Source organism: Acipenser ruthenus, chromosome 37, assembly GCF_902713425.1.
Source record: "Acipenser ruthenus chromosome 37, fAciRut3.2 maternal haplotype, whole genome shotgun sequence".
Classification (NCBI taxonomy): Eukaryota; Metazoa; Chordata; class Actinopteri; order Acipenseriformes; family Acipenseridae; genus Acipenser; species Acipenser ruthenus.
Window position 1 is genome coordinate 3,152,349 of NC_081225.1, and position 21,201 is coordinate 3,173,549.

At 41.9% G+C, this 21,201-nt stretch overlaps 1 protein-coding gene across 1 annotated transcript; it reads right to left on the reverse strand.

Moving 5' to 3' along the window:
• Nucleotides 1-13,527: 13,527 nt before the first annotated feature.
• On the reverse strand, nucleotides 13,528-19,672 carry LOC117397940 (neurofilament medium polypeptide-like). Its single transcript, XM_033996914.3, has 3 exons — nucleotides 18,568-19,672; nucleotides 17,883-18,007; nucleotides 13,528-15,435 (listed from the first exon to the last, which is right to left on the reverse strand). Exons 1-3 carry the CDS (start codon nucleotides 19,615-19,617, stop codon nucleotides 14,094-14,096), a joined length of 2,517 nt encoding a protein of 838 aa, XP_033852805.3. The 5' UTR covers nucleotides 19,618-19,672; the 3' UTR covers nucleotides 13,528-14,093.
• Nucleotides 19,673-21,201: the final 1,529 nt, after the last annotated feature.

Here is a 21,201-nt window from a genome sequence, read left to right on the forward strand (position 1 = left end):
CAAACAGGGCTTCCAACAAACAAACAGGGCTTCCAACAAACAAACAGGGCTTCCAACAAACAAACAGGGCTTCCAACAAACAAACAGGGCTTCCAGCAAACAAACAGGGCTTCCAGCAAACAAACAGGGCTTCCAACAAACAAACAGGGCTTCCGACAAACAAACAGGGCTTCCAACAAACAAACAGGGCTTCCAACAAACAAACAGGGCTTCTGACAAACAAACAGGGCTTCCGACAAACAAACAGGGCTTCCAACAAACAAGCAGGGCTTCCAACAAACAAACAGGGCTTCCAACAAACAAACAGGGCTTCCAACAAACAAACAGGGCTTCTAACAAACAAACAGGGCTTCCAACAAACAAACAGGGCTTCTGACAAACAAACAGGGCTTCCAGCAAACAAACAGGGCTTCCAACAAACAAACAGGGCTTCCAACAAACAAACAGGGCTTCCAACAAACAAACAGGGCTTCCAACAAACAAACAGGGCTTCCAACAAACAAACAAACAGGGCTTCCAGCAAACAAACAGGGCTTCCAGCAAACAAACAGGGCTTCCAACAAACAAACAGGGCTTCCAACAAACAAACAGGGCTTCCAACAAACAAACAAACAGGGCTTCCAACAAACAAACAGGGCTTCCAACAAACAAACAGGGCTTCCAGCAAACAAACAGGGCTTCTGACAAACAAACAGGGCTTCCAGCAAACAAACAGGGCTTCCAGCAAACAAACAGGGCTTCTGACAAACAAACAGGGCTTCCGACAAACAAACAGGGCTTCCAGCAAACAAACAGGGCTTCCAACAAACAAACAGGGCTTCCAACAAACAAACAGGGCTTCCAACAAACAAACAGGGCTTCCAACAAACAAACAGGGCTTCCAACAAACAAACAGGGCTTCCAACAAACAAACAGGGCTTCCAGCAAACAAACAGGGCTTCCAACAAACAAACAGGGCTTCTGACAAACAAACAGGGCTTCCAGCAAACAAACAGGGCTTCCAGCAAACAAACAGGGCTTCCAACAAACAAACAGGGCTTCCAACAAACAAACAGGGCTTCCGACAAACAAACAGGGCTTCCAGCAAACAAACAGGGCTTCCAGCAAACAAACAGGGCTTCCAACAAACAAACAGGGCTTCCAACAAACAAACAGGGCTTCCAGCAAACAAACAGGGCTTCCAGCAAACAAACAGGGCTTCCAACAAACAAACAGGGCTTCCAACAAACAAACAGGGCTTCCAACAAACAAACAGGGCTTCAAACAAACAAACAGGGCTTCCAACAAACAAACAGGGCTTCCAGCAAACAAACAGGGCTTCCAACAAACAAACAGGGCTTCCAACAAACAAACAGGGCTTCCAACAAACAAACAGGGCTTCCAACAAACAAACAGGGCTTCCAACAAACAAACAGGGCTTCCAACAAACAAACAGGGCTTCCAACAAACAAACAGGGCTTCCAACAAACAAACAAACAGGGCTTCCAACAAACAAACAGGGCTTCTGACAAACAAACAGGGCTTCCAACAAACAAACAGGGCTTCCAACAAACAAACAGGGCTTCTGACAAACAAACAGGGCTTCCAACAAACAAACAGGGCTTCCAACAAACAAACAGGGCTTCTGACAAACAAACAGGGCTTCCAACAAACAAACAGGGCTTCCAACAAACAAACAGGGCTTCCAACAAACAAACAGGGCTTCCAACAAACAAACAGGGCTTCCAGCAAACAAACAGGGCTTCCAGCAAACAAACAGGGCTTCCAACAAACAAACAGGGCTTCCGACAAACAAACAGGGCTTCCAACAAACAAACAGGGCTTCCAACAAACAAACAGGGCTTCTGACAAACAAACAGGGCTTCCGACAAACAAACAGGGCTTCCAACAAACAAGCAGGGCTTCCAACAAACAAACAGGGCTTCCAACAAACAAACAGGGCTTCCAACAAACAAACAGGGCTTCTAACAAACAAACAGGGCTTCCAACAAACAAACAGGGCTTCTGACAAACAAACAGGGCTTCCAGCAAACAAACAGGGCTTCCAACAAACAAACAGGGCTTCCAACAAACAAACAGGGCTTCCAACAAACAAACAGGGCTTCCAACAAACAAACAGGGCTTCCAACAAACAAACAGGGCTTCTGACAAACAAACAGGGCTTCCAGCAAACAAACAGGGCTTCCAACAAACAAACAGGGCTTCCAACAAACAAACAGGGCTTCTGACAAACAAACAGGGCTTCCGACAAACAAACAGGGCTTCCAGCAAACAAACAGGGCTTCCAGCAAACAAACAGGGCTTCCAACAAACAAACAGGGCTTCCAACAAACAAACAGGGCTTCCAGCAAACAAACAAACAGGGCTTCCAACAAACAAACAGGGCTTCCAGCAAACAAACAGGGCTTCCAACAAACAAACAGGGCTTCCAGCAAACAAACAGGGCTTCCAACAAACAAACAGGGCTTCTGACAAACAAACAGGGCTTCCAGCAAACAAACAGGGCTTCCAGCAAACAAACAGGGCTTCCAACAAACAAACAGGGCTTCCAACAAACAAACAGGGCTTCCAGCAAACAAACAGGGCTTCTGACAAACAAACAGGGCTTCCGACAAACAAACAGGGCTTCCGACAAACAAACAGGGCTTCTGACAAACAAACAGGGCTTCCGACAAACAAACAGGGCTTCCAGCATACAGGGCTTCCAACAAACAAACAGGGCTTCCAACAAACAAACAGGGCTTCCAACAAACAAACAGGGCTTCCAGCATACAGGGCTTCCAACAAACAAACAGGGCTTCCAACAAACAAACAGGGCTTCCAGCAAACAAACAGGGCTTCCAACAAACAAACAGGGCTTCCAACAAACAAACAGGGCTTCCAACAAACAAACAGGGCTTCCAGCAAACAAACAGGGCTTCCAGCAAACAAACAGGGCTTCAAACAAACAAACAGAGCTTCCAGCAAACAGGGCTTCCAGCAAACAAACAGGGCTTCCAACAAACAAACAGGGCTTCCAGCAAACAAACAGGGCTTCCAGCAAACAAACAGGGCTTCTGACAAACAAACAGGGCTTCCAACAAACAAACAAACAGGGCTTCCAACAAACAAACAGGGCTTCCAACAAACAAACAGGGCTTCCAACAAACAAACAGGGCTTCCGACAAACAAACAGGGCTTCTAACAAACAAACAGGGCTTCCGACAAACAAACAGGGCTTCCAGCAAACAAACAGGGCTTCCAGCAAACAAACAGGGCTTCCAACAAACAAACAGGGCTTCCAACAAACAAACAAACAGGGCTTCCAACAAACAAACAGGGCTTCCAACAAACAAACAGGGCTTCCAACAAACAAACAGGGCTTCCGACAAACAAACAGGGCTTCTGACAAACAAACAGGGCTTCTGACAAACAAACAGGGCTTCCGACAAACAAACAGGGCTTCCAACAAACAAACAGGGCTTCCAACAAACAAACAGGGCTTCCAGCAAACAAACAGGGCTTCCAACAAACAAACAGGGCTTCCAACAAACAAACAGGGCTTCCAACAAACAAACAGGGCTTCCAACAAACAAACAGGGCTTCCAACAAACAAACAGGGCTTCCAACAAACAAGCAGGGCTTCCAACAAACAAACAGGGCTTCCAACAAACAAACAGGGCTTCCAACAAACAAACAGGGCTTCCAACAAACAAGCAGGGCTTCCGACAAACAAACAGGGCTTCTGACAAACAAACAGGGCTTCCAACAAACAAACAGGGCTTCCGACAAACAAACAGGGCTTCCAGCAAACAAACAGGGCTTCCAACAAACAAACAGGGCTTCCAACAAACAAACAGGGCTTCTGACAAACAAACAGGGCTTCCAACAAACAAACAGGGCTTCCGACAAACAAACAGGGCTTCCAGCAAACAAACAGGGCTTCCAACAAACAAACAGGGCTTCCAACAAACAAGCAGGGCTTCCGACAAACAAACAGGGCTTCCAACAAACAAACAGGGCTTCCAGCAAACAAACAGGGCTTCCGACAAACAAACAGGGCTTCCAACAAACAAACAGGGCTTCCAACAAACAAACAGGGCTTCCGACAAACAAACAGGGCTTCCGACAAACAAACAGGGCTTCCAACAAACAAACAGGGCTTCCGACAAACAAACAGGGCTTCCGACAAACAAACAGGGCTTCCGACAAACAAACAGGGCTTCCAGCAAACAAACAGGGCTTCCAACAAACAAACAGGGCTTCCAACAAACAAACAGGGCTTCCAACAAACAAACAGGGCTTCCAACAAACAAACAGGGCTTCCAGCAAACAAACATGGCTTCCAGCATACAGGGCTTCCAACAAACAAACAGGGCGTCCAGCATACAGGGCTTCCAACAAACAAACAGGGCGTCCAGCATACAGGGCTTCCAACAAATAAACAGGGCTTCCAACAAACAAACAGGGTTTCCAACAAACAAACAGGGCTTCCAGCATACAAACAGGGCTTCCAACATACAAGCAGGGCTTCCAACAAACAGGGCTTCCAGCATACAGGGCTTCCAACAAACAAACAGGGCTTCCAACAAAGAGGGCTTCTCGGAATGCATGAATAGCAGGACCTCGAAAGCGATTCAATGTTATGGCTTTGACAGACGCATGTGCTTTTTAAAAGTAAACCATAAGTGTCAATATTGAAGTGTGGCAGGATAGCTTGGGTCTATGACGTCATACCAGAAATGAAACCATAACAAGCAAGTACAGCGGTGCAAAACGCAAATGTGCTTGTTTCTTTATTAAAATAAACAGGTTGAACAAAAACACAAACACTGATACAAGCAAAGGGTACGATGTCCAAAACAAACAAACAGAACACGGAACAAACAATCGTAGCAATTGTTTATATTTAAGTTTTTACTCCTCCTCACCACTTACCCTCCGCCTCCAAACACACTAACCTCTTTCTCACCCGTGATCACCCTATTTATACACCTGTGGCTGGAGACTTAATTAATCATTTCATCATTTATTCAATTCACGGCTCCAGCCACATTACCATGTGTTTTTATAGGGAGGATTTTAACTGCCTCCCTGTCACCACTATTCCACACACACACACACACAAACCCACATCCCCGTGCTCACATACCAATATACATTAACACCCCTGTGATACATAACCCAAACTATACAAAATAAACCAAAAATACACCCAGGGGCGGGGTACCCTGTCACATGAACTTATAAACCTCTAAAAGCAAAACCATTGATCCTAATATATACAAATCACAAAAGACTGATGGGCTCCCTAAAGATGTCAAAAGAAGTCATTGTAATGTCTGTTCTGCAGTACTGTTTAAAGGTGTTTGCTGTCAGTCTCAGTGGTTCTGCAGTACTGTTTAAAGGTGTTTGCTGTCATTCTCAGTGGTTCTGCAGTGCTGTTTAAGGGTGTTTGCTGTCATTCTCAGTGGTTCTGCAGTGCTGTTTAAAGGTGTTTGCTGTCAGTCTCAGTGGTTCTGCAGTGCTGTTTAAAGGTGTTTGCTGTCAGTCTCAGTGGTTCTGCAGTGCTGTTTAAAGGTGTTTGCTGTCAGTCTCAGTGGTTCTGCAGTGCTGTTTAAAGGTGTTTGCTGTCAGTCTCAGTGGTTGGTTCTGCAGTACTGTTTAAAGGTGTTTGCTGTCAGTCTCAGTGGTTCTGCAGTACTGTTTAAAGGTGTTTGCTGTCAGTCTCAGTGGTTCTGCAGTACTGTTTAAAGGTGTTTGCTGTCAGTCTCAGTGGTTCTGCAGTGTTGTTTAAAGGTGTTTGCTGTCAGTCTCAGTGGTTCTGCAGTACTGTTTAAAGGTGTTTGCTGTCAGTCTCAGTGGTTGGTTCTGCAGTACTGTTTAAAGGTGTTTGCTGTCCGTCTCAGTGGTTCTGCAGTACTGTTTAAAGGTGTTTGCTGTCAGTCTCAGTGGTTCTGCAGTACTGTTTAAAGGTGTTTGATGTCAGTCTCAGTGGTTCTGCAGTACTGTTTAAAGGTGTTTGCTGTCAGTCTCAGTGGTTCTGCAGTACTGTTTAAAGGTGTTTGCTGTCAGTCTCAGTTGTTCTGCAGTACTGTTTAAAGGTGTTTGCTGTCAGTCTCAGTTGTTCTGCAGTGCTGTTTAAAGGTGTTTGCTGTCAGTCTCAGTGGTTCTGCAGTGCTGTTTAAAGGTGTTTGCTGTCAGTCTCAGTGGTTCTGCAGTACTGTTTAAAGGTGTTTGCTGTCAGTCTCAGTGGTTGGTTCTGCAGTACTGTTTAAAGGTGTTTGCTGTCAGTCTCAGTGGTTCTGCAGTACTGTTTAAAGGTGTTTGCTGTCCGTCTCAGTGGTTCTGCAGTGCTGTTTAAAGGTGTTTGCTGTCAGTCTCAGTGGTTCTGCAGTGCTGTTTAAAGGTGTTTGCTGTCAGTCTCAGTGGTTCTGCAGTACTGTTTAAAGGTGTTTGCTGTCAGTCTCAGTGGTTGGTTCTGCAGTACTGTTTAAAGGTGTTTGCTGTCAGTCTCAGTGGTTGGTTCTGCAGTACTGTTTAAAGGTGTTTGCTGTCAGTCTCAGTGGTTCTGCAGTACTGTTTAAAGGTGTTTGCTGTCAGTCTCAGTGGTTGGTTCTGCAGTACTGTTTAAAGGTGTTTGCTGTCAGTCTCAGTGGTTCTGCAGTACTGTTTAAAGGTGTTTGCTGTCAGTCTCAGTGGTTCTGCAGTGCTGTTTAAAGGTGTTTGCTGTCAGTCTCAGTGGTTCTGCAGTACTGTTTAAAGGTGTTTGCTGTCAGTCTCAGTGGTTGGTTCTGCAGTACTGTTTAAAGGTGTTTACTGTCAGTCTCAGTGGTTCTGCAGTGCTGTTTAAAGATGTTTGCTGTCATTCTCATGGTTCTGTTGCTTTGCTCTAATATTGAGTTAGCATTATTCTCTGGTTTTGAGCTTGTCTGGGGACTCCTAAGTGCCAGGGATGATCAGCCTTCTTCATTCCTTTCAAATCAATGTTACAATTAAACATTCAGCTATGCCAGCCCAGCCTATTCTTTATCTATACAGTACATATGTAGAGCAGGTGGGTGTGAGAGTTCCCATTGTCTCAGCACTATCCTGACCAGCTGGTATGAAGCCAGAGAAAGACTCATTTAGAGTAAAATGATAGCCCGATATTGGATCAACAAAACTCACACAACACACAAAACAGACACCCACACACACAGCTCTAAATACAGACACACACACACACAACTCTAAATACAAACATCCACACACACAGCACTAAATACAGACACCCACTTACACAGGGCCGAGTTATCAGAATCTGGGATACTGCAGTAGCAGCAAATCTAACCCACTGCAGAGCTGTCACAGTAAAGGGGAGGGCTATGCAGCCTCTCCCTTTGAACACATCCAAAGCATACAGACTGGAGGCCAACAGCACAGCAAAAAAAGCACTGAATAGATTTAATATCAAATTGGATATCCAAGACCCCTCCACAATGGCTTTTAGTGTCCAAGTGCAAAGAAGTATTACTGTAGCTTAGAAAAAAAGGTAAACTTAGAAAAAAAAAGATACAAACCCATTTTTTAATTATTGGCAATATTGATAAGAGTATTAGTTTAAATTCTCCTGTCTACAGCAAGACAAGGGGCCCTGCAGCCAAGGATAGAGGAGGCAACGCTTTCCTTCCCAGCACTGATTGAAGCAGCCCCTGGGACTGTGGGAAGAGGAGCATTCGAGATTCATGACCTATTCTGCATGAGAAGAAGACGACACTTTCTTGGCTCTTTTTCACTGGCTGACTCCTAGCCCGAAGATCTGACCACATCACCTGCATGACAGTAAATATAAACACACACACACACACACACACACACACACACACACACACACACACACACACAAAGACAAACCATGGTAAACTGGCTGCATACCTGTCTTGTTATATTATTCCTAACATCTATTCTGTAATATATCCAACCTGCAACCCACTGTTGTACATTACAGTACTTTGTTTCAAGGTTGTATAACTGAAACACTTTCCAAAAGCCCACAGTGATCCTTCACCCAATGTGCTAGAAAAGACACAAGAGGGTTCTCTCCATGGTGCCACACCCCTTTGACTTTCAACACAAATTGCACCCTGGGATTGATACAGAGATTTGCCTGACTGCTATCTCAATTTGTGCAACACGGTATTTGGTTTCCAAGTCTTATTTGTTTCTGTTTCCCATCACCTCCTTGAAATTTTTTTTTTTTTTTAGTTGTGTGGTTCATGGCAATACGTTCTACTACTAAAGCTCTAGAACTAGGCTTTCTGGTTAGTTCCCCACAAGGGCTTTCTACGCATCAATGTGGGACTACTAACCTGATTATTAATCTTGCCTTCAACACCTGTGGGAGCCTCCCTGCTGACACATGTGATCTGCTGGTTAAATGCATTGCAGCTGTTCAAGATGATTGAGTCTCGTGTTGTTTGTCCCGTTATTTAGAGTACGGAGCAACGATGTAACGGCAGGTTTGAGTATACATGTGTGTAGCATTATGGAACTGTCCATGGCTGTAGTGCTGAAATCTGAATGTAACGTGGATTACAATGCACATGCATCAACCAGGGTAAACATACGTTGTGACAAGTCTTTTGGGGCGTGTGTAGTTTGCATGCAATAAAACTAATTCCAAGTATAAGGTATGTACAAATGTAAACTATTTCAAAACTGATGTGTGTTTGTTATTCTATCCTATTTCTCCGCAAAGTTAAATGTTAATGTAAGGATAAGACTATGTGTAGACTAGTGGGGCTCCCGTAGTGCTTGGAGCGCAGTGACGTCACAATAATAAAAGGAAGCCGGTACGTTCCTCAAGGCTTAGTTGTTACAGCACTACTCCAGTACAGGTTGACTTATTAAAGATAGCGAACATCATATACACATACAGACGAATAGAACACGTTACAGTTATCACCGTTTTAAGAGCACTACAGTTATACATTACAATACTATATATGAACTATAACGACACGAATCTTTCTTTGAGAATTTGCTTAGCACTGCAGGTAGTAACACGAGAAAAAAATCCTATACTAGTATTCATTATTAAGTTGATCACATTGCAGATATTCATGTCATGGTTATTTAAATTATTATTGATTGTGGTGATTATTGACTGCGTTATGACTGAAATACACATACGTAATTTGGTGATTGGGACTAGGGGAAAGAACAACTTATGTAGATTCGTAGCTAGAGAATAATCAACGGAGTAACTGTAATTCAATTCAGTAGTTTAATGCAATACATTTGCTAACTAGAGCTTTTAGAAGCTGTCCTGCATTGCAGTTCACAATGCTTGATGACACACAGCTGTTATTCAAAGCTGGTCTGTGTAAAGAAGTCGTTTGTATATGTGTAATGTCAGGCTGTGCATACTGAATCTACCCCTCCTCCCTTGTACTGGAGAGCCACGCTTGTTTAAAGGGGTTGGAACTCAGGAATACTGCATAGTAAGGCTTATTGATCCACGAAAGCGAGGCAATAGCGCAGAAAGTTACTGCAGTATTTTGGTGCATTACTGCATTCTTTAAATCTTAATGACACGTCTCCCTGCCCGACTGGATTATATCATTAGCTCGCCTCTGCATTACCCTGCAGTTTTCAAATTACTTTGTGCAATGGAAACTTTTAAATATGTATTTGTATTGCCGCAACAAGGCGACTTTTGAAGATCCACAAGCTGTTTTTGTAGTTGGAAAGGTTTACGATTGAAAACTCTAAATAATGCTAGGATTAGCCTTTGTACTAAAACATAAGCATCTATTTTCCAGGAGTACATTTTTAAGAATGAAACATAAATCGTAAGCAGCAGATTTTAAACACCTGTATATACCGCGGTTCCCCGTGTGTTCACGGTAACACTTCACATTAAGTGTCTCTCATTATACTGTGTATAGTATCAACTTAGTAAATACATGTGTACTTACACATCATTACAATGTTATTATGCGCAGTTACAATGCACTTTACAATATATTTACCATAGCCAGTCTGCCTGTCTGTCTGTCTGTCTGTCTGTCTGTCTGTCGGTCTGTCCGTCTTTCTATAGTGCAATTCTGAAAATAGGCAGACAGCCTTTAAACATATATATATATATATATATATATATATATATATATATATATATATATATATATATATATATATATATATATATATATAATGTGGGTGTGAAAATATATATTCAATTTCTAAAACATGTTATTATATTAGTCACATTACCGTAGAATGAAGCAACGTATTCTGCTCTACAAGCAGTAAGTGTAACTTGAAAAAGTCCAATATGACATCTGATTGCTAACAGGAAGTCCCGCAGCGGTCATCTTTAACCAAGGTAGCATATGTGACAGCGAACACAGATGGGGTGATACTGACTATCAATCGATACACAAGAGCTGTCAGTAATACGGAACCGTGCTCGGCAGGTGTTTTGAATGCGGCTTAGTGTTTATGTGGTGTAACTGGGTGATTAAATGGTCTTATTGTAAATATCGGTTATACTCTGTTATATATTTTTTTGCACATTTACAGTCATTAAAAAATAGATTGTGGTTACATTACTGAATTTGCTCGTAATGCTATATCATTTTTAATAGTGCTGAAACATCTTTATTGTTTTATATTTGTTGGGAAGCATATTGAAATTTAGGTCTACGACTGATCGTTAAAGTTTTTTTTATTTATTTTTTTTTTTTGCAGTGATTTCTCCCATAGTGTTCCCTAAACTCTAAATTTACCAGTTTGCAATTGTGCTTCACCATGCCTCTTCGTGGTAAACATTCGTGTGATTTAATATGTCGAAGAATTAAACGATTCAATGATTCGAGCACCTCTACATATAAACCATCTACCATTATATCATGACCACCTTATATCGTAATGTAGCTTTAACTTCGCACTGTAATGATTCGGTACATTAGAGTCTTCCACGAGCACTGGTCTCTGTGCCACTGGGGGATAAAGTGGCGTGTCTTCTGTTCATTTTACTGAGTCTCAGTGAATGGTTTGTTTTGCAGCGGGTCTGATGGAAATTTCCAGCAGCCTGTACTGCCCTGGGCGTTCCACCTTAAAGACTGCAGTAAACCAGATGTCTCGCAGATGTCTTCATTTAGGTATGCGATCAATACCAATGCTTTCATTCAGTAGAAACCGCTTTTCCCACCCAACGAAGACATCATTATAACGTCCTTAAGAAATAACCCACAATAAGATATATCCGTTACTGTACTTGGTTTTAAACAAATCTGTAACCCTTTTAATTCTATCAATAAATGACTTTGTGCTGTGCGAATAAAGAATGCAGACACCGGTTTAATTTGCACAATGCGGTCCATATCAGAGTTCACGGAAACACCAGTGTTTATTTTATCTACTCTAAATCATTGCATTTTTGCATTATTATTTTTCTGTTAAGCGTTAACGGTTTCTGTACACTTTGGATTGGTACCGGCATGTGCATAACTATTCATACACACACACACACACACACACACACACACACACACACACACACACACACACACACACGTAGGTGTGCGTTTGTTTGTATTTTCTAATGATTTAAGATGTGTAGTTTTTATTGCATTTTGATTATGTTATATTGGTATGTTTTTAAAGCACGTGTGAATGTATCTAGGAAAATCGCAGTATTTAATCAATTAGTTAAAAAAAAAAGAGGGAGAGAGCTGGGAGGGCGTCCGTGATAACGAGCAGCTCGTGTGAGCCTGGGTGCCGGGCTGGGAAGTGAGACCGGCGGTAGTGGTTTTGACAAACTCTGCTACTTTTTGTGTAAAACGGGTTGAGCTGTATGTGGAGTTTATAAACTGTAGCGTATGCTGACAGTGGTGAGTTCATCATTTAGCAATTATAGATGATGTGTTGCCGCTGCTGTTACATTCTTAGCCCGGCACCGGCTCTGACTGTAGTGAGAGGGGTAGGAGGGATTATTTAGCCAATAGAAGACATGCCCGATGCTCGATATCTGCAGTCCATTGGAGGTGAGATTGAGGACTCGCTATGTTTTGTTCCCTGTTTAGTTGAGCTCCGATTTACTTTGATTTGAATATTTTTTGTTGACGGAGTCCTCAACCACTTCCATGTAGCTGCACTACACCAACCTGGCTGTAATGATCACTGCATGTATAGGCACACTGACACCCACTCAGTTTTGTTGCCCATCTAAAATAAAACGTGTGTCAATACCCTTGGTTTACTTGTGTTCCTGCTCGATTGTCTCACTGCTGCCGAATGTTACTAACATTGCTTTGTGCTGCAATGAAAGTTGCCTCTATCAAACTATGCACCTATCGACCACCTTTCCACAGAAAACTGAGACATGCAATTACAAAAAAATACCGTATTTATAAAAATATCGTATTTTTTACAGTGTATAACAGTATCCTCGCTTAGCTATGATATGGATAGGGTTTAAAAGAAATATAGATGTACCTTGAAGTGGCAAATTTACACAACGTTACCATTAAACTAGTCTGATATAGTAGCACTGCTGCATTTTCCATAACTTTAGGTTTACATGTGTAAAATCCATAAAGCCCTGTGCACAATTAATTACGCAGGTATAACAACATACAATATTTGTAGCTCCGTTGCAGACGACGATGTCACAATACACCTTCAGTAAATCCTGCTGGTATATGAATTGTACAACACTATAGGGGTGACCCGGAACTGCACCAACCACTTGTGCGTGGTTATCTCGACCACCTCTAAAATACGTGGTTTATGCAATGCAGGTGCTGAAATATGCTGTTAAAAGAGAACATTCTATTATTATTTATTTATTAACAGACGCCCTTATCCAGGGCGACTTACAATTGTTACAAGATATCACATTATTTTTACATACAATTACCCATTTATACAGTTGGGTTTTTACTGGATCAATCTAGGTAAAGTACCTTGCTCAAGGGTACAGCAGTCAAGAGTCCAGAGCCCTAACCACTACTCCACACTGCTGCCACATTCTATAGAAGATTCTTTGAATACTTTATGAAACGACAAAAAAGGTATTTTAGTTATTAATGGCAAAAAGATGGTAGCATTCTAAACCTTATGTTCAATAACGAGGCACAAGCCTGAAGAATTATATTATAAATAATAACTGACAGCCTAAAACTCTTCTATTATTGGATATTAGTGGAATAAACTATAAAGTGTACAAATATTATTTTAGCGTCTTACAAAAAGTGGATTATGCAGGAGCATAGCGGTGTGCTGTGTCTTGTATTGTGTAATACTGTTATTCCATTGACCAGCATTGTTCTATTTCTTAATAAAATGTACAACGGTGGCCATAACATTGCATCACCTTACATTTTTTCCTGCATTGTGTTGAGTTGATGCCTGAGAAATATAAGATGATGCAATAATCCTGACCACCAATATAGATTCCTGTATGCATGGGGGATTGATATTAACAATATTGCATGGATTATTCTTTGAAAACACATCAACAACCGATCAACCAAGAAGAAAATCACCACCAGAATTAGCACACTTTCAATATGTTCTTTATTGAGCGAATGCTGCTGTGAGATGTTACATGAGTCAATGACAGGCTGCATCTTGTCACATGTCAGTAAGGTTCCCCCATGAATAAAAGTCCACTTTTTTAATTGCACTCTTGAGGTAAACATAATAAACAACAATAAATAGCATTTCTTAAGGCTAGGAGTTTTGTTTCTTATCATAATAATTTTTTGGCTCAGTTGGTTCTTTGCATAATCTTTTTCTCAGAAGTGACCCTCCAGCAACTCAGGAAATACCCCTTTGAAGTACATCTTTCATGCATTTGATTTATTGTTGTTCTTTTTTTAAAATCATCCATATTAATATTTATTTTCACTTAATTTCCCCAGCTTTGTGGAGGGCACACTTCATGAGCTTGCATGCATTCCCCCTCATATTGCACAAAGTAAATTACAGAGTCTTCACCCCTCCCATGAGAGAACCATTTCTGCTTAAAGCCCGTTAAAGCTGTCACTCACATGCATTTTTTTTATAGCTGTCATATCATATGGCTTTCTCTACTATGTTAGTTTTCTCTGCGGCAGAAGTTTTCACTCGCTTTCAGTCACTTGTTTTATGGATTGTGACGTGACCTTCTCCACCTTCTTTGTGGACACCAGCGTCTCCTCCACAACCTGCTCCACCTCTTCCATGGTCTGGGTGACTGTCACAGACTTGGTGATCTGTTTTTCTCCATCTCCTGTGGTGGTAATTGTTTCCACAGTCTTGGTGATGACCACCTTCTGACTGCTATCCTCTGCAGAGGGGCTCTCATCTACTCCATTGGTGACCACAGCCTTCTCTTCCTCATCTTGTTCCTCTCCACCCGAGCCTTCCTCAGCATTCTCCACTACCTCTCCATTGACGGCTGTGTCTTCCTTCTCTGCAGCATCCGACGCTGCCTCTTCATCAGCCTCACCTTTGGATTCCTTTTTTTCAGACCCAACTTTGCCTGCCTCACTCTTGGAGACAGTCTCCTCTTCAGCCTCCTCCTTGGACTCTTTTTCCTCTTCTGCGGTCTCATCCTCATCTGCCTTTTTGTCTTCAGACTCTTCTCCAGAGTCTTCCTTTGATTCTGCCTTGCCTTCATCCTTGGTCTCGTCTTCTGCTGTTTCTTCTTCTGTCTGTTCCTGCTCTCCTTCTTTCTCACTTTCTTTCTCTTCCTCACCCTCACTTGCCTCTTTCTGTTCTTCCTCTGGCTTGACTTCTTGTTTGGAGGCTTTGGTGCTCTCGATCTTCTCCTCCACAATGACCTCTTCTACAACAGACTCACTCTCCTCTTCCTTTTCTCCTTCTTCTTTCTCTCCTTCAGCTTCTTCTTCTTCCTCCTCTGCCTTCTCTTCTCCCTCTGCTTCTTCTTCCTCCTCTTCAGCCTCAGCTGTTTCTAATGTTTCCTCACCTTCTTCCTTCTCAGCTTCTTCCTCTTCTTCTTCTCCCTCCTCTTTCTCACCTTCCTCTTCATCTTCTTCAGCAGCCTCCTCCTCCTCCTCCTCTGCCTCAGCCTTGGGGGCGCTGGCACTTACTGCTGCCTTTGAGACGGCTACCACCTCTTCTTCAACAGCCTCCTCTGCCTCCTGTCCCTCCTCTTCCTTGGCTCCTTCCTCCTGCTCTTCTTCTCCTTCCTCTTCTGCCTCTTCCTCTGCAGGTTCGGCAGCCAGCTCCTCTGCTACGGCAGCCAAGGCCATGTCCATCTCAGACTGCTCATCTTCCACCTTGGTCTCCTCAATGATTTCCTCCACAAACTTGTGTTGGACTTTCAACTTGGGGGGCTCAGCTTTTGCTTTATGGATTTTGGCTGGGGTGATGGGAACTGGTTGTCTGTATGGGAATGATGGACCGGTGATGCCGCCTGAGAATGAGCTGAAGCGAGTCTCTTCACCCTCCAGGAGCTTCCTGCAGATACAGAGAAAAACTACAGTGAAGACTGGAAATGTGTGAGTTGTAATAACAGAAAGTGTGAGTAGAGCATCACGTTACTTTCTTACATTAAATAAGCCATACCTTATTGATACGGCTAACAAGCTCCACTGCCTCAATAATCCTGAACAACCACCCTTGCTATTCAACCCTGGTCTTTCCCAAGCAGACTATTGGCTGTGCCAAGTTAGCTTCATTGTGTAGTGATTTTAAGCCGACTCATTTCCATTTTATTGAATGGCGAGTGCAGTAACCCATTGCATTGCCGAATCCCCTGTTTGTATATTTGTATGAATTACTGTATTGATTGTCTTGTTCATTTGAATTATATATGCAGTTTCTGTCTCCAATGACTTTCTTGTAAATGCATAGTGTCACTTAATAAATACTGAGTCTGGCAATTATTATTATTATTATTATTATTATTATTATTATTATTATTATTATTATTACTTCAGTTAAGAGGTGTCTAGTATTTCCTTGAATGTACTGGATAAATTGGTTGTTTGATTTATAAACTCCGATTTGACTTGTTAAATGTGTAAGACTTAAAATTCTTATTACTTTTCCTTAACATCAAATGAGGCATAAACAATATAATATTTAATCAGACCACATTCAAATAGTCATCCGACACATTTCTGTACAATAATGTTGTTTACAGCCCGAAACCGAAACCATACTAAGCTTTCCTCTGCAGTTGTTTAGGTTTTTGTTTGTGAAGAGAACGTATTATATAAATAAATATGGAAGTCACTGACATGTTTTTAAACGTAGTTGAGATACGTTTTTAACGGTTTAAATATATGCTGCTAAGCTATGTATCTCAAAACACATTATTCTGGCATTTGAATACTGCAGTAGAAAGAATTATAGCCAGTGCGAGTGTTTAAATGAGACTCCTGTTTACAGTAAGTGTCTTTCATTATAACACAGGCTGATCTAATTACCAGTAGCTACGCAATAGGAAAGTGGGAATCTGTATAATGAATTTAGTGTGTATACATCACACGGAATCAATACAAACTCTGTTACTGTTTAATTAGATAAGGCAGAGATATGACCATTACCAGGCCATGGTGTTTCTTTGAGTTATGTCTGTGTTGGAGGATTATTTTATAATGTTTTTAGCAGATCTTTGTGGATTAAATGCATACCAGGAAAGCAGTGGAGGTCTGTGAATGTTTTATGGACACGTCCCTTGGTCTCAGTAAACTGAGGAGGTGATTTTCTAAGAGCAGTGTTATTGATTCTGATTAAGTGGGATAGTGATATAATCGTTAACCCATCGGCTATCCATCAAGTCATCCATGCCTGGATGGATAGCCGTAGAGATGGTAGGTCACCTGGGACCCTTTAGAATGGCCCAGAGGCATAGAAGGACAATGCTGCTAACACCTTCACATGCAGTGGTCCTCCAACTGAGCCTGACAATAGCTCCCCTATCCCCTATCCCCTATCCCCTACCCCCTGTGCACCCTCTCTGCATCGTCGGTGTTGCAGCCAGGGTGTGGCAAGCTCAAGCTCTAAAACTGCATTTGCTGCTGAAGCTGCCGCTCTCTACAAAGCCATGCTTTTAAAACAAACAACAGCAAAAAAACAAAGGACTTCCCCGCAGTACTGTTTGAAAGTGTGTTGTGTAGTTCTGTCTTAATTAAAACCCTCCTTTTTCAAGTGCAAATTAACTTCTGAAAAATGACGGCAATCAGCAGTGGTTTGCTTTGCTGCCACTCAACCAAAATGAATGGTCACAGGAAGCGCTTCTCGTTCATATATTCAAATCAAATCAACATCATTTCGGAAATAACATTAGTACGATTATTTAATAACGAAATATCCATAATGACTTCTTGAAAATGCCCAAATCAATGCAACGAGAGACTGACATGTTAGAGCCACCATCAGCTCCTAAAATTAATTCTGCAGCAATATAACACCTCCTTGGTGTTACATTTCCATAGCCAGTACATAACTGAAAAAAGGGTAATAACAGCAATAGTTTGCTTCCATTCACAGTACTGTATTATGTTTAACTCGTCAATACAAGTCATATATGCAGCTGCATTCTTAAATAACCCATTCTCAATTATTTGTTCCAAACTATCTAACATGTAAAATACACTTAATTATGAACACTGAAATAAACTGAAATGATTTTGTATATATTGTAGCAGAGTCGCTGGACTGTATGATATTTTATTAGTGCGGTAGCAGCCAATGCGCAGTAGGTATACTTCAAGAGTCCTCAAAACAACCTTGAAGCTCGTCGTCACAGCTGCAGTGTAGAGCATGGCACAGGCTGTTGGCTCAGTGTTGCAGTGCTGTCAGTGGAAGTTTACTCATTCGCTATTATGCTAAAGAAGTTGCAGCAAACATCTGCAGCGCTATTAAAATCCAGGACGTGCCCGCCTATGCGTGGTTACCTGTATGCTGCGATTTCGATATCCAGAGCCATCTTGACATTGAGCAGGTCCTGGTATTCCCTCAAGTGACGTGCCATTTCCCATTTCGTTCCTTTGAGCTCGTTGTCGAGCTGATGGATCGTCTCCTAAAAGGCAAAAATTAAAAAACGGGGTACGATTCATTTCTGATTAATAGGGTTACCAGTTCGGTTAGTCAGTGTGTTATTTTATATGATGCAAAATTTACTGCAGTGCTGTATTTAAGTCAAGCTTGAAATGATGCGCATTTCTATTGGTAAAATCACATATGTTTCGGTTAGTGGTAACATTTATACGCAGACTTGTCAAGTGATACAGCGTGTATCAATGAGTTCTAAAGCACCACACCTCATAGCTTGTCAAGTAAAGCGCAGATATAAAGCAAATGTCATATTGAGTTACCGTTAGTGATTACTCAGCAAAATCCAGAAAGCAGGCGGCTCCCGGAGGATAAAAGTGACTTTCTTTAATTCTTAAAGGGGACGTGCAGCAGATTTCACCTGCAATATCTTACACACTTTTAACTGATATGCCGTACTTCAAAACATAATAAGACATTTAACTTATTTTAGGAGGTAAAATGTAAACGATAACACAATTTAAACATTTACGCACTGAAAGGGTACAGATTATAGAAACACGAGAATGACTTCAGTTACGGTCTTACCTGGTAGCTGGTCAGGTCGCTGTTGTGGCGATCCTCAATGTCATTCAGCTGCCTCTCCAGAGACTCCTTTGTTCCTCTGGCGGACTCGAGCTCGATGCTCTTGGACTGCAGCTGTCGCCTGTACTCTGAGATTTCGTCCCGGGCGGATTTAATGGCCTCCTTGTTCTGATCGGCCGCCTCGGTCAGCTTTGAGTAATGGCACTTGAACCAGTCTTCCGCTTGCTGGAAGTTCTGTGAAGAGTGCCCCTCGAGCTGGGAGCGGATCTCCTTCAAGGCAGAGGTGATGTCAGTCTTTAGGTAGTCCTTCCTCTCGACTGTGACCTGGGAAGCCTGGATCTGAGCGAGAAGTTCGCCTACCTCTTCCTCGTGGTTATTTTTAAGAAAAGCTATTTCATCTTGCAGGGATTGCGCCCGTTTATCAAGCTCAACTTTGACCAAAGCGGAATCTTCTACATCTTTCTTCATAGCGCGGATGGTGGCTTCGGTATCCTCCCTAACCCTCACCTCTTCTTCGTACCTGTCCTTAAGGCGATGGATGTCTTCCTCGATGTGGTCAGTATCCAGCTGGATCTGCGCTTTCTCGTGGTTCACCTGTTCCAGGACGGCTCTAAGTTCACCGAGCTCCTGGTCGTACACATTTCCAAGCTGGGAATGGGTGACTTGCTTCTGCCGCAGAGCCTGGATTTCAGCCTCGATCTCCTTGTTTTGCTGCTCCAGGTAATGCACTTTGTCAATGTAGCCGGCAAAACGGTCGTTGAGCCCTTGGAGCTGCTCCTTCTCATTGGATCGCTTGTAGTCCCCATTGAGCGCTGAGGACTGGCTGAAATCAAGGCTGTCGGAAGAGCTGTGGACAGTGGAGCTGTACGCTCTGGGAACGGCAACGTTGGTTCTCTTAAAGGAGGATGAGAGCGAGCTGCTGGGGCTAGCTCGGGACCAGGACTGGGAGCGGAATCCGCTGGACGGGGTTGTGCTGGAGCGGCTGTAGTTGGTCCTGGTGTCCATCACCCTCCTATAAGATGGGCTCCCTATCGTTTCCAGAGTATAGCTCATCTCGGAAGACTTGCGTATGTGTGTGGCTTTCACTGCGCTCTGTGCACTGTTGTCCTGCCTTTTTATATCCGAGGCATATTCGCTAACAGGGCAAGAATGGGCTCTTTGCTGCTAATTGATATGCTGAAGGAGGGGATTTTTTTTTTCTTGACAAATAGCCCACGTGGGCTGGGCGTACGCCAGAGACAGACGAGCAGAGAGAGAGAGAGAGAGAGAGAGAGGTCCTCTTCTGCTTTTGCAATGCGCTGCGGCTTCTAGCTTTATATATCAGAAACTAAGAAACACTGAGAGACCAAAACTTGTACACATTGTATGACATTGTGTACACGAATTGCGCCTTTCTGAGTTGATACTCAGTTTGGATGCGTATGTGTTTTTAGACATCAAGGTAAGCACAAAGGTGTGAGTTGGTGTGTGTGTGTATATATATATATATATATATATATATATATATATATATATATATATATATATATATATATATGAGTAAAAAAACAGTTTACAATAATTTAACAATAAAAAAGCACATTCGTTTTCATGGAAAATCACCAAAATATATCATTTGTACGGTTTTATTTTTTAAAAGCAGACAACAGTAATACATTTGAAATATTATGTGTTACTATTTGTGTATTTATTTAATTCGCTGGGCTAGAAAGCAGAACGCGGTCATGAATCTAGCAAATATTTTTTTTTATTTAAATATCAGTGCTGTGGGGCTTGGAAAACTAAACGGGCCCTTCTATCTATCTAGCTGTCTATCTATCTGTGTATCTGTGTCTATCTGTCTATCTGTCTGTCATCTCTCTCTCTCTCGACACTTCACACTTTTTGTTTATTCAAACGGGAGGTTATTGTTTTAATGGATGCTCTATTGAGGATAATGGGTCTAGTAGAAATTACAACATTCAAACTTCACCAATGAAACCCTTTATCATTTTTTTCTGAGGACTGCAGCTTTAACTTAAAATGATTTTCTTGTGTCGTTATAAAAAACACAACTGTAACCTTTTTGGTAACGGGCTTCTCAGGTAGCATAACTAAATGATTCTTTCCTGTTGAAATCTTGAGTTTATATTAAATGAATGGGAAATACACACTAGTTAATGTGACCTTACGTGACGGTGCTGCTCTTGTTCGTGATGAACGTTATGTGCGATACATAATGTAATAATGGTAATGCTTATACAGTAAATAAGTTAAATACGAAATTAAAGGTAATTACATTTGACACTTCATTTTAACCCTATGCTGCATTGCGTCAATCGCGTTCTTTTAGTTACCCAGGACAGTATTATTATTATTATTATTATTATTATTATTATTATTATTATTATTATTATTATTATTATTATTATGCGTGTGTTTGCGTTAGATTTTTTTTCTTCTTTTTTAATTTTTTTTTTTTTACACAACAAAGTTGTTTTTTCATCTGGGGTTTTTATTTCAGTCCCAGCCATGTAGCTGGCTAGTTTCCGTGAAACACATGGCTAATATCTGTTAATATCCCCTTCCCTCCCTGCCCGGATCCGAAGGCAGGGGCCGGATGACAGTGCAAAGATACACGCCCGTATAATTTGAACA